General features: G+C 40.9%; 1 protein-coding gene across 1 annotated transcript in view; it reads right to left on the bottom strand.

The window, feature by feature from the left end:
• LOC126236777 (mitochondrial ribosome-associated GTPase 2) overlaps positions 1–15092 on the bottom strand; it is a 175911-nt gene that overhangs the window by 57206 nt on the left and 103613 nt on the right. The window contains exon 2 of the mRNA XM_049946356.1: positions 2807–2963. Within this exon, the coding sequence (XP_049802313.1) occupies positions 2807–2932 (126 nt within the window). The 5' untranslated portion in view covers positions 2933–2963. The remainder of the gene's footprint in view (positions 1–2806; positions 2964–15092) is intronic.

The following is a 15092-nucleotide window of genomic DNA, read 5'->3' as shown; positions in this document are numbered from 1 at the left end:
ATGCAAACGATTAGCTTTTCAGAGCATTCACACAAGGTTGGCGCCGGTGGCGACACCTACGACGTGCTGACATGAGGAAAGTTTCCAACCGATTCCTCATACACAAACAGCAGTTGACTGGCATTGCCTGGTGAAATGTTGTTGTGATGCCTCATGGAAGGAGGAGAAATGAGTACCATCACGTTTCCGACTTTGATAAAGGCCAGATTGTAGCCTATCGCGATCGCGGTTTATCGTATCGCGACATTGCTGCTCACGTTGGTCGAGATCCAATGACTGCTAGCAGTATATGGAATCGGTGGGTTCAGGAGGGTAATACAGAATGCCGTGCTGGATCCCAACGGCCTCGTATCACTAGCAGTCGAGATGACAGGCATCTTATCCACATGGCTGTAATGGATCGTGCAGCCACGTCTCGATCCCTGAGTCAACAGATGGGGACGTTTGCAAGACAACAACCATCTGCGTTGCAGCAGCATGGACTATCAGCTCGGAGACTATGGCTGCAGTTACCCTTGATGCTGCATCACAGACAGGAGCGCCTGCAATGGTGTATTCAATGACGAACTTGGGTGCACTAATGGGAAAACGTCATTTTTTCGGATGAATCTAGGTTCTGTTTACAGCATCATGATTGTCGCACCTGTGTTTGGCGACATCGCGGTGAACGCACATTGGAAGTGTCTATTTGTCATCGCCATACTGGCGTATCACCCGGCGCGATGGTATGGGGTGCCATTGGTTACACGTCTCGGTCACCTCTTGTTTGCACTGATGGCACTTTGAACAGTGGACGTTACACTTCAGATGTGTTACGAACCGTGGCTCTACCCTTCATTCGATCCCTACAAAATCCTACATTTCAGCAGGATAATGCACGACCGCATGTTGCAAGTCCTGTACGGGCCTTTCTGGATACAGAAAATGTTTGACTGCTGCCCTGGCCAGCACATTCTCCAGATCTCTCAGCAACTGAAAACGTCTGGCCAATGGTGGCCGAGCAACTGGCTCGTCACGATACGCCAGTCACTACTCTTGATGAACTGTGGTATCGTGTTGAAGCTGCATGGGCAGCTGTACCTGTACATGCCATCCAAGCTCTGTTTGACTCAATGCCCAGGCATATCAAGGCCGTTATTACGGCCAGAGGTGGTTGTTCTGGGTACTGATTTCTCAGGATCTATGCACCCAAATTGTGTGAAAATGTAATCACATGTCAGTTCTAGTATAATATATTTGTCCAATGAATACCCGTTTATCATCTGCATTTCTTCTTGGTGTAGCAATTTTAATGGCCAGTAGTGTAGAAGATGGATGTGCTGGGTGTCACAGGGGTGAGAAGGGAAATAGATGCAGGGGAGAGGTTCTGGAAGGGCCTAAGGTTTTTAGCAGGGATTGAATGTTGTGGTGGACTTCTGGGATGGGATCACTCTGGCAGAGTTTGTAGGCGGAGGAGTCAGATAACTGGAGGTGGTCTTCTACCAGTTCTGCAGTTCATAACAAAAATGGTGGAACCTTTGTCTGCACATAGGATGATTAGATCAGGATTTATGTTGAGGTTGTGTATGGGTATTCTTTCTTCTACTGAAAGGTTGATGTTCTGAGCAAGGGACCTGGGGAAGGATGGTGAGGCTAAGTTGGAGGTAAGGAATTCCTGAAAGATGACCAGTGGGTGGCTAGAAGGAGGGGGAGAGGATCATGGTTGGATGGTGATATAAACTGGAAGAGGCACGACTGGAACTTCTATGGAACTCCGAACAAAACCACTCTTATTCCAACACTGAAGCCTGATTCTTCATACCACCATCCAACCGTGATCCCCATCTAAGGAATATTCTTTATGCGAGGGTGTATCATTTAAGACTGGAAGAATTTTAAGAAGTTTTAACATTAAGAGTGTGTTCCATCCACCTTCCAAGATCAGGGCACTACTCGGCTCAGTGAATGATGATTTGGGGCTTCAGAAGCCTGAAATATACAAAATTCCCTGTAATGTGGGAAGGCTTACATCGGCCGTTCAATTCACACAGTTCATGACAGGTGCGTGGAACATTGCTGTCATACGAGGCTACAACAGCCAGAAAAATCAGCAGTAGCAAAATATTGCTTAAACGTGGGACATGGTTTGAAATTTGATGAAGCTGTGATAGCTGCGAAACTTCCAGTTTTTGGAACAATCTCTAGAAAGAGGCAACTGAAAACAGGTTGATGGATAATTTTATTAATAGGGACAACGGGTTTCCTCTTAGCAAGACATGGAATCCCATACTATACCGCATCACTGTGGGCAGTCAGAATGTTCAAAAATTGTCTCTGAGTGCAATATATCATTGCTGGCAGTGTTCTACTAAGGGCGGCGCCACCTGCCCAGTCATGGAGAGCAGCAACTGTGATTGGCGGTGCATGCACCATGTACGGTACAGCAGCCTATATAGGGCATTGATTTGCAGCCTGGCATCAGTTTGCAGTGGTACTTATTGTTAGGAGCAGCATTCTCCTGAAGATGACAAACAGTTGGATTGCCAAAATATTGAATTGAGTTGATTTTAGGAACCAGCAGCAAACCCAAAGAGACTTTCAAGACTTATTACACCGGGAAAGCATACGAAGTCACAACAAATAATAGTCTTTCATAGCATCTCAGTTTTCAACCCTCTGTTGCATTTACAATGCTTAAGGTCATAATACATTTAACAGAAAACTCAGCTTAAAATAGCTGAATATGAAATTAAGAACAAAGCCAAATATATGTGTACAATATAAAACTCAAGTATTCTTCAATGTCATTTGAAGTATTATGCATTACCGTGTAAGAATTTTCAGATTTCTTTTTCTTATTTCTGAGTGCTGGTGCCAAATCACTTCTTCCAGTTGCCCTATGACCACGTAATGCAGCAGAGATAGCTGTCGCTGCAAACTTTTTGAAAGACATAATCAGTTTTTGTAAGCCAATGCCATCATATCTGCAAAATAACAAAGAGTCAATTATCAGTATTGTTACAACTAAGAATTATCGTTCAAATTTCAAATGTAAAGGCAATCTATAGAAGCCCAATAACACTTCTGTAATTGTCTTCGATTTTTCTGTAACACCACTGATAAGTTTTAAAACTGAAAGAACTGAATGGTGACAATATTATAAACAGGATAGATCGCTCCTCACCACATAGAGGACTGCTATTATTCCATCAAGAATTGAATGGTAATTGAGATATGTAAAAATACAGAATAATTCAAAGGTATAAATTGTAAATAAAAAAGACATACAATTATATGTAAGCAGTTATTTTGCAGATTATGTAGATATATCATCTCCCTGTAAAAAATGTAAGGGGGGAGTAGAATTGTTAAGTTGTAAGACCACATATCAGAGTTTGTTTTACCAAGTAAGTAAACACACCAAAAAACAAAACATAGATAACTAACAAATGTACTTGAAACAACACAAAATAATTAACTGACACAAAGATAGCAAAACGGTAGGGCTGTCCTTGACCCTAAGATTGGTTTGAATGTTGCAGTGCCCCACAGGCATCGTTCAACTGGCATGCTCCTGTCACCTTTGAACTAACCCAGACAGTTATAAGGGGATGCACAGTTTAATGTGACTTCACAACAATGTCACAACTTTGCATGTTTCAAGTACCCAAATCATTGACAGTTATGAAAGTAGTGATAAGGGGCAAAAAATTCTAGTTCTGAGGGAGGATTGACCAGTAATCTTTGGATTTCCTGTCTATAACTTATCCACTAGTTGACCAATCTGCAATATGACATTGGCCTAAAAGATTTTTTTTGCTTAGGATTTTAGAACAGATTGTAGTTCTATTTGGGAGGCTGAATCTAAATATGAATTCCGTTTTTCTCTATTTACACTACTTTTTTAGACAGCAGTTCTACATTGAATGTGCAGTTCTAAGCTCACTTTGTGGAGTTCTAAATCACATATACAAAGACTGGATCCTGTATATTTGCCCTGTTATTAGCCTGCCATCCAGTTAGTTCCAGGAAAATCCACCAGATGGAGTACGCATCTTGTAACCTCAGTGAGCTGCAATTCTAGAGTTAAAGTTAATTTGTGAGTCCTGCCATACAGGGTAGAGAGAAGTTGGTCTCTCACAATATTTGTGTTTATGAAAGAGTTGTTGTAAAGATAACCTAAACATATTCTGTGTTGTAGATTGTTGCATCTGTGTTACTGAACAGAAATAAAATGAGTTCAAGTAGAAGTAGTTGTGTAAATCATCCTGATGTGTTTTGCTACATATGTGGAGAATACGTGATGAATGATAACAGAAACACTGTTGGCTTTTAAAGAGATTTCATCATGGATACCTTGCTGTTAGTCTTGGTGACCAGGATAAAACCCAGGCACTGCATCAGGTCTGAAAACTTGTACAGCATATTTATGAGAGTGGTCTACTGGGAAAAGAAAAAGTACGCAATTAGATGTACTGACAGTTTGGAGAGAACCTAAAAACAACTTTGATGAGTATAATTTATGCATGGTAAATATTACTGGAGTCCGTCAAAACAACCATAACATGTTAACTTATCCTGATTTAATCTCTGCATAATGCCCAGTTTTTCACTCATAGAAAGTGTTGATACCAAAGTTTCACCAATTACCAGAACTCTGCAAGGACGAGTGTTGTCCCTCTCTAATACTAATCGAGATGATAGTGATTATGAGAGGTTGTCATTAACCCCTCAACATTTCAACCACAATGAGTTGCATGATTTCACCAGAGATCTCAACATGTCAAAGGAACCTTCTGAATTACTGGCTTCCAGGTTCAGCAACAAAAGTTTACTGGAACAAGGAAATAATTAATGTTCAAAGTACAACAGAAAAGCATCTTACAAAATTGTTAAGGCTTTCGTGGCCACTTGTTGACAAACTGCCTATTGGCTCCTGTCTCGGGTTCTTCGGCGAAGAACCCGAGACAGGCGCCAATAGGCAGTTTGTCAGAAAAGCGTCTGTTACCCATCTTCTCTCAAGAAGAGAATAATGCATTCTGTCACAAAATAGAGGACTCAGGGAAAAAAGAGATCTTTCTGAGTATTTTCTAGATGATTGGTGTCCATTTATTGACAGCTCAAAGTGAAGTTTGAAATGAGTCCTTCTACACAATGGGAACAAATAGGGTTCAACATCAACTGCTCATACAATGAAAATGAGAGAGCATAAAACCATAGTTTTGCTCTTGGAGAAGATAAAATATTGTGAACATCAATGGGTGATTTGTGTCTACTTATAAATCATAAACTTTCTCCTTGCATAGTAATGTGGTTATATCAAATATCGTTGCTTCTTGTGCCGCTGGGATAGCAAAAAGAAAGCACACCACTGTATTAAATAAAGAGTGGCCTAGGAGAGAAAACACTGATAATGGGGAAAATAATATCAATGACTCTTTAGCTGAATGAGAGAAAATCATCTTTCTTCCACTGCATATCAAGATATGCAGCGCTGCATATAAGAGTTGTGTAAGAAAATTGATGAGACTGATTTCTAATCCACTAAATTTTCATTTTTTTCAAACAATAATACAATTCCCTTCAAGGTAGTTCCCTCAGGCAGCTATACACTGGTGGAGTTGTTGTTGTTCCCAGTCTTGGTAGCAGTGCTGAAAGGCTTCAACTGGTAGGGTCTCTAACATGTTGGTCACATTCTTTTAAATGTTTTCCAGAGTCCCAAAATGACATCTTTTTAAGACTTTTTCAATTTTGGGAAAACAAGAGAGTCACAAGGACTCAGATCAAATGAATAAGGGGACTGTGGAACAACAGGAATACCTTTTGAAATCAAAAATTCCGTGATGGAGGTGGCCATGTGACATAGGGCATTGTCATGAAAGAGCATCTACTTTTCTGCAATGTCCAGTCTCACTTGATTCACCCCTTTCCTGAGCCTATCAAGGACATCTTTGTAAAACACTTGGCTGACAGTTTGTTCTAGAGGAACAAATTCTTGATGCATGATACATCAGCATTTTCTTACCTTTGATTTGCTCATTCAAAATTTTTTGGATCAAGATGTCTCAGTGTGCCATTCCTCACATTGATGCTTTGTCTCAGCATCGTACTAAAAAATCCAGGATCCATCATCTGTGATGACATGGCTGAACCATTCATGGTCATTGGCCGTCCTCTCAAGAACATCAATGCATGTTTCTTTGATTGTCCTTCAACTCAGGTGTGAGGTTTTTTGGCACCATTTTGGCACAACCCTTCCATATGTCCAAATCTTTGGTCAAAATTTGATGTATGATGAAAGTGTTTAAGTTTAACGGGTCACTCATCATTCATATTATTAAACCCTGGTCTGATCTCACAAGAGCATGCACATGTGCGATGCTTTCATTGGTTTTTTAAGTTGAAGCCGTCCCTTAGCAAGTTTCATCTTTGTCTTTTTGGTCTTCAAAAATGATTTATGCCAGCAAAAAAACTTGTGCTCTACATAAGAGATGTTCCCCATCCACCTGTTTCAACTTTTCAAAGGTCACTTTCTTGGATTCCCCAAGTTTAACACAAAACTTGATTGCATAACATTGCTCTAAATTCCACTCTTCTATTTTCATAACACACAGCAAAAACACAACTTCACTGACGCTGCTCTCACATATCATGTAATGGCTGTACAGAGCTGAAACTCAGACTAAGCATCTGGAAGAGATGAACACACCAGTCTACACAAGTAGAACAACACAGCAGTGCTAGATCACTCACAGTGTTGCCAGTCTCATTACTTTTTTCATGCAACTTGTATAGGGGAAAAAAAATGTCTCAGCTGAGCGCAGAAATAGTTAAAGCAAGAATATTTGATGGCCCACAAATATGACAATTCATTAAGGATCCTGCCTTCACAAATTGAATGACACAGTGAAAAGTCTGGACTTCATTTGTTTCAATTATTGGAAATTTTCTGAGCAAATACAAAGCTGAAAACCATGTTGAACTGGTAAACAAGATGGTTCACATTTTCATATCCTTTGGTTGTAACACAAGTATTATGAGGAGCAGTCTTCATAGTCACACAGCCTATAACCTGTAGTCGAGTAATGCACCAATCAGTAGCTCTATGAGTGCATCAAGGAAGAAAATAGAAGCACACTGGCCACTTCAATTATGATCACTTACAAGAAAAGCACTGGCAAATCCATTGTTATAATGTCAAGTTTTAACGAGATGTTAAAACTATGAAACACTGCTACCACGGAAGATAGGATATGCACATTATGGCAGATGACCGCTGAGTTTTTGAAAAGGGATTTTTCCAAAATACAATACTATATATTATGGAAGAAAAGATTCCATTGTGTTCAATGACTAAATGGTTTCATTTATGATTTTTCCATTATTTTTGCATATAACAATAAAAATTATATGTAATTTTTTTACTTGAACCAAGGATTTTACTTAAAATAGTGTATTTCACTAAAATATTAATCTTAGAAATTTGAGCTCCATGGAAAAAACTAATGCCATATTTGAATTCAGGGCAGCAAACTATGTTAAATCCGGTGCAAATATCCCAGCACCAAAACAACTGTTGGTCAGTGTAATTAATTGATACAAAGATGAGTCAACAATAATTGACCAATGAAAGAGTTGCAAGCACAAATGACATTGTTCATCAAATTTGTAACCGAAACACAAATTATAAAGAAATGTATAACAACAAAAATAATCAATTATTGATAATACAATGTAACTGAATAGATAAAAAATCTACTCGCCAAGCAGCAGCAGGGAAACACACACACACAAAAATTTGACTTTTGCAAGCTTTCGGAGCAAGTGGCTCCTTCTGGCAGAAGAATTGAAGGGGAAGGAAGAGCGGCAAAGGAAAAGGACTGGAGAGGTTTAGGGTAAGGGAGACAGTTTAGAAAAGTCACCCAGAACTGCAGGTCAGGGGAGACTTACTGGATAGGATGAGAAGGAAAGACTGATTGTTGGGGACTGCACCAAAAAAGATTTGAAAACCTGAGAGCTAAAAGGTGGAAGACAGGGTAATATGCAAGATAGGGATTACTTCTTAAACATCATGCATGAGTTAATATGAGTGAAAAGCTAAGTGCATTGTATGTAACAGAGATAGGAGGGGGACGAGGAAAAATAGACACGTCAGAAAATGAAAGATGTAGAAAACTAAAATTGAGTAAAGAAAGGAGTGGTAACTGTGAATAAACACTGAGATAGAAGGAATTAATGTAAATGAAGGGCAAGTTGGTGGCAGAACCAAGGACATGTTGTACTGCTAGTTCCCACCTGCAGGGTTTTGAGAAACTGATGTTTGGAGGAAGAACCCAGATGGCGCATGTGGTGAAAAAGGCACCGAGGTCATGGCTGTCATGTCGTACAGCATGTTCTGCAACAGAATATTGTGTGTTGCCTATGCCTCTGCCCATTCATCCTGACTGACAACTAAGTGGTAGTCATGCCAATGTAAAAGGCTGAATAGTGTTTACATAACAGTTGGTATAAGACATGTCATTTCACAGGTGGCTCTCCTCTTGATAGTATATGTTTTGCCAGTTACATGGCTGGAATAGGTGGTGCCAGGAAGATGCATAGGGCAACTCTTGCAATGGGGGCAGTCACAAGGGTAGGAGCCATAGGGTAGGGAATGGGTGTAGAAGGAGCATAGGGTCTGACAAGGATATTGCAGAATTGGGAGGGCGATGAAAAACTATTCCAGGTGTGGTGGGCAAAATCTCAGACAGAATGGTTCTCATTTTAGGGCATGATTTTAGGAAGTCATGGCCTTATCGGAAGTAGCTGATTAATACATTCCAGACCAGGGTAATACTGAGAGACCAGTGATGTGCTCTAAAGTTGCTTTTTGGAGGGATCAGCAGTGCCAGGATTGGATGTGATGTCCCAGAAAATCTGCTTTTGAACTAGGCTGGTGGGGTAATTATGTCCAGTGAAGTCTGAGCTGAGAATGATGGTGTATTTAAAGAGTCTGCATCCAAACAAATACATTTGCCTCGAATTCCAAGGCTGTATGGGAGAGAACATTTGACATGGAAAGGATGGCAATTTTCAAAATGTAGGTACTGTTGTTGGTTAGTAGGTTTGATGTGGACGGAAATATGTAGCTGGCCTTCAGTGAGGAAGAGATCAACATCAATTAAAGTAGCATGGGATTCAGAATAGGAACATGCAAAATTTGATTAGGAGAAGGTCTTTAGAGATTCCAGGAATTTTAACAGGTCAGCCACACCATGGGTCAATATGGCAAAGGTGTCATCAACATATCTAAACCAAACCAGGGGCTGAAGACTTAAGGATCCCAGGAAAACACCCTCCAAGTGACCCATGAAAATGTTGACATAGGAAGGAGCCATCCTGGTTCCCATCGCCGTACCCCTGCTCTGTTTGTATGTCTGCCCCCAACAGTGAAGTAATTGTTAATTGTTAGTAAGTGTAAAGTTGATTAAGGTCAACAAGAAGGATTTCATAGGACTGGAATCAGGTGGGTGTTGACTGAGGAAATGTTCAGCAGCAGACAGAACATATACCATATACGGGTGGGGGGGGATATGTTGGTACAGAGGGAGATGGCATCAATGGTGACAAGCAACAAGAGAGTGGGACGAACATGCATTTCAGGCGATCTAGGAAATTGTTGGTATCTTTAACATAGGAGGAAGTCTTTGTACTATGGGTTGCAGGTGTTGATCAACTAAGGCAGATATATGTTCGGTGCACGCGTTGAAGCCAGCAGCTATAGGACGAACAGGATGATTGAGCACGTGGATATTAGGAAGAAGGTAAAAGGTTGGAGTGCATAGTTTGAGTGGGGTAAGAAGTTCAATGGATTGAGGTGTAAGTCATTGTGAGGGGCCTGAGTTTTTTAGGAGGAAATGGAAGTCAGTTTGAATCACAGGGATGGGATCTTGATGGCAGATGCTGTATGTAGAGGTGTCAGACATCTGGCATAGACTAGACCTTCACCAACATACTCCTGTGGGTCAAGTGCCACTTTTTTTTTTGGGGGGGGGGGGGCAGGGAGGGAGGAAGGACACCAGACAGCGAGGTCATCGATCTCATCGGATTAGGGAAGGATGGGGAAGGAAGTCGGCCGTGCCCTTTGAAAGGAACCATCCCGGCATTTGCCTGGAGCGATTTAGGGAAATCACGGAAAACCTAAATCAGGATGGCCGGACACGGGATTGAACCGTCGTCCTCCCGAATGCGAGTCCAGTGTCTACCCACTGCACCACCTCGCTCGGTCAAGTGCCACAGTGGTAGACCCTATGTCTGCTGGGTGATAATAATGGAATCATCAGCTTTTAGGGAAGCCTGGAGTTCGGCAGAGGATACGTTAGGGTCATGTCGTAGGGACCTGAGGAAAGGTTGTGAAGTAATGCTGGGTGTAAGGAAGTCTTGGACAGCTTGATAGTAGATTTTTTCTTTCAGTCCATTTACATTGAATTATAAAGAAAGAAATACAGAAATTCATTCATTTGTCATGTTCTGTCTATACTACTGTGAGGAAGGAAATATCATGGGTGTAGAACAAGTCAAAGATTATACGGTGGTTATAATTAAACTTACACTATTTGAGAAGGTGCCCGTGAAAAACGAGTTATCCTACGGCAATGAAACTTGTGTAAAAATTTGTATGGATATGCAGAGGAAAAATAATGAATAAATCATTGAAAGAAACACATTTTAATGTCCACATGAGAGTGCTACATTTGTTAACTCTGTACCATGTTTATGTTCAAAGTTAAAAACATTGCTCAATGATGACCATCCACATCCATGAGAGTCTGGATCCACACTAACCATTTCATAATTGTTCACAGCACTTTTTGAACAGTTGACCTGGGAATGTTCAGCTGCCATGATACAGCTCATCCACTGTGCACAATGCATCCAGCATTCTCACCCATAACAGTAACTTCTTCAACAATTTGAGGGGCAATTGGCCACAGCCTCTCCGAGGAGCAATTCCCAATTGTCAGTTAATTCAAACTTCTGAGTCATGTTCTTCAACTCTGGTGCAGAAAGAAGATCTCTCCGTATTCCTCTGCTGCATCAATACTCATGTACAGCAGCCGCACTATTACTGTTGTTTTGATAAAACAGCTTTATAAATAAAGCCCTGTTCTCCTTGCCCTGGTCCATGTTGACTACATGCAACTGTAATGCACACTGATGCTTGTGTTCCAACTATGTCACCATACCAGAACTAACATCTAATGGCAAATCATGACACTAACACTACTGACAATGAAAATTCTGCAATGCACAGTCTGAACATAATTCCTTTAAAATTGGGTACCTATATGGTAGTTTTCCATCTAAACTGGCTCAAGTAGCAAAAGTTTAATTATAATCACCCTGTACTTTAACTTTGTGAGACTGCTAGAAGCCACATGTGCTCACTGAAGCTGAACTATATTGCCTGAATTTCACAAAACTGGCTGTATGGGCTAGCAGTATGCTACCTATTGTATTTCCACATACTTGTCATCCACCCCATAGCAGTTGCTGATACCTGGCTGCTTACCTCACAGCTGATGATGCAGAGCGTTGGACACTGCTAACTCTGGGAACAACAGACACTGACAGTCCAAAGTAGACAGGCAGCAATAAGACCTCATTTAGGCAGGGCCCTAGCAGTGATGGAGCAGATGCAGTCCAGTCTTTCTCACTGTGTGGTGCCTACATCACCAATTACATATTTGACACCAGGTGCAACTGCACCTTATACTACAAATGTTGGAACCAACTCTTACTAAGCAATCCCTATACAAGTTGCAGAGAGACAATCTAGCGCAACAGGAGGACTGAACAAAATTTATAGGCTGAAGTAAGCTGTCTTTGTATGTTGGGTGTCACTGAATGTAACTCTCTGACAGTTTGCCTCACCTAGCTGCTGATAATGAAGACAAACTAGAGAAGTCTTGAGCCCACAAGATAGGTTTCGCATGGGCTTCATGATGCACTCATTCTCCTCCCTGGGAGTGCCTCACTAACTGGATCCAGGGGCTACTACCTCCAGTACCTTCTCACTGGTGGCAGAATCACGATGTGTGCAACATTGTGGTCATAAAGCTACAATCAGATGGTCATATTTTCTTGAGCTGATCTGTTTGGACCCCATCTTGTTTAATAATGCAGCAAAGAGAAGGAACTTCTAACAGTGCAAAATGACTTTTCCCTGACTCACTGTAAGGCATGGCACTCATTATTGTTCCAGCTAACTCCATAACCATTCCATGTTGTCATTTAAATAAATCATGTGCTGCTTGGGTTTGGTCGTGACACTGACTGTAATGTGGATGTCTGAGTGTTTCCTTGTTACCAGCATTATGGCGGCAGTTTGGCATCAGCTGTACTGAATTTCTCACAGTCTACAACTTGTAGTGGAGGAATGCATTAATCAGTAGCTCTGTCAATGCATCACAGAAGAAAGCAGGAGGACATTAGTCACCCCAATTGTGATCATTCCCAAGAAAAGTACTGATAGAAGCAAAGCGCATCGGTTCTGATGTGATTACAGGCTCTTGAACCAATGTATATAAAAAATGTCTAAACTAACCCAAATATCCTGACGACCAAACACAGTCTAGGGCAATGTCATATTTTATGATGATGGGTCTGTAGAGTCATTACCACCAGTTAAAAGTAGCACCTGAGACTCATCAAAAAGACATTTTTTTCTTCTGTCTGGACATTATCTGTAACTTTGTACAGCCTTTGGGTTCAAGAATGCACGAGTAAAATTTCAGTATTTACTGGTGACTGCTGTGAAGATTAAAACCCAAGCAGCACTAGATTTATTTAAATGATAGCATTAGTTTTCCTTAGAGACATTAAAGAGCACATTGAATTGTTATGGAGTGTGCTGGAGCACTGAGTGTCATGCGTTACAGTGAGTCAGGAAAAAGTAATTTTGCGCTCTTAGAACTTCCTTATCTTGGCTGCATTAATAAACAGGATGGGGCCCAAACAGATCCCCAGATCAAGAAAGTCATGCAGGAATTATATATATCTGCAACAAGGAAGGAATTATGATACTTTATTTGTCTGACCAATTATAAACAAAGGTTTGTGTTCAATTTTGTGAAAATTCTGAAGCCACAAACATATCTGTTAAAGAAAGTTATGACATCCCTTGATATCTGGTGTTGTCAATGCATATCCAGCTTATGAAAAGTCATTCATCCTGTCATGTAAGGCTAGAATTATGGTTTTGGGTGCATTCTATCACAAGAAGTATTAAGTCAGGAGCACATAGTGGTTTATGTCTCCACACAGCAGAGAAAAGCAAAGAAAAACTATCAGGTTGCAAAATGTGTTCCCATTGTAAGTTATGAAAAAAATCTACTTTCACTGTTACCTACATGAGAACAATTTCAAAGTGGTAACTGGCCCTGTAGCATTGAGTTGGCATCTAAATTTGCAAGAAATCATCAGTCATTTCTTAAGATAGACATTACAGTTCAATTACAAAGTTTTAAATTGTTGAGAGAACAAGTGTGGAAATGCTAGCAGACCAAGTCAAGAGATGCGAGCATTTCAGCTGATGAATGGTGCACAGCACAGGTAAGTGATCCTGACTGTCAGCAGTTCAAATTGCAACAATGGGATTCTCTACAGGCAGACATGGTCTGGCAGATCTATTGTTGTAGTATCAAGTTTCCATGTTGAAGTCTTGTGGTAGATCCATGATTGCTGTTTGTTGGACATGAACAGCATGGGTCAAGATAGTGCCCTGAGGTGAACCTGAAGTTAATTTTACAGTGATGGAAAAAACACCAAAAATTAATTAATGTATAGTAATGAAATTTACCTAATTAACACTGCAAGATCAGAGGTCAATGTAAGCGCGAGATAAGTCATTGTAAACGCGAAATGCTGGTACAGTTATAAGCGGTGTAACAACCAGAATGTTGAATGCAAGTGTGCAAATGTGTATGCATTGTGTTGTACAGGTGCCAGATGTCAGTTTGTGGGATGGTCCATGTCTATTGCATTTGGTCAGTCAGTACAGGGATGGTAAATGCTGCTTGTGGATGATGCTGAAGTTGTCATCTGGTGGTTTCCCATTATGTGCTCAATTGGAGGCAGACATGGTCATCAAGAAGGTCAAGGCAAAAAGTACAACTCTGTAGTGCATATTGGGTTACAATAGTGATATGTGGAGGAGCATTATCCTGTTGGAAAATAGCCCCTGGAATGCTGTTCATAAATGGCAGCTCAAGAGGTTGAAGCATCAGACTGATGCACAATTTTGCAGTCAGGGTATGTGGGATAAACACAAGAGTGCTACTGCTACCATACAAAATCAGAACACAGATCATAGCAGCATGTGTAGGTCCTGTGTGTCTGGCACGCAGACATCTGGCTCAGAGGTCTCCTCAAAAGTAAATGATTTGTAACAGTTTATTGTGTCACTATGGTGCCAACTGCGGCTCAAACTGCTACTGCAAATGCAGTACAATGCACTGGAGCCATATGCTGAACATGATGGTCTTCCATCTCTGTAGTGCCATGCGGCTGTCCGCAGCCCTGTCTTCTTGTGACAATGCATTACCATGATCACCACTGCCAGCAATCATGTGCAGTGGTTAAATTCCTGCCAAATATTTCTGCAATACTGCATAAGGTACATCCAGCTTCTTGTGGTCCTATTACATGTCCTCATTCAAACTCAGTGAGGTGTTGATAATGGCATCTTTCTCGCCTTAAAGGCATTTTCGACTAATATAAACTCACAAACTTCAATCTCAGACGTAACAAACTCTTACAACTGTTACAGTGTGTATTTAAAGCAAACTTGATTTGCATCCTCATAGTGGTGCTACCAGTGCCACTCTTACGCGACTGGCACAAAATTTGAACAGACATCTTTCAGATGTAGAAACACAACTACCAATTTTCCTTTATGTTGCATAACTCTTTCTAGGTGTTGCTGGTTTACCTGTCAACGATTCTCCATCCAATGTAACATGATGTACCCTCACTAGCATCAAAGAGCATGGCAGGTGCCTGGAATCGCACTCAACTATACATAACAGTGCAACACCAACAATATTTCACAGTCTGGTTGGAGAGCAGGCAGT

Source organism: Schistocerca nitens, chromosome 2, assembly GCF_023898315.1.
Source record: "Schistocerca nitens isolate TAMUIC-IGC-003100 chromosome 2, iqSchNite1.1, whole genome shotgun sequence".
NCBI lineage: Eukaryota > Metazoa > Arthropoda > Insecta > Orthoptera > Acrididae > Schistocerca > Schistocerca nitens.
Note: the sequence above shows the minus strand (reverse complement) of the source record. Positions and strands in the feature narration are given on the sequence as shown.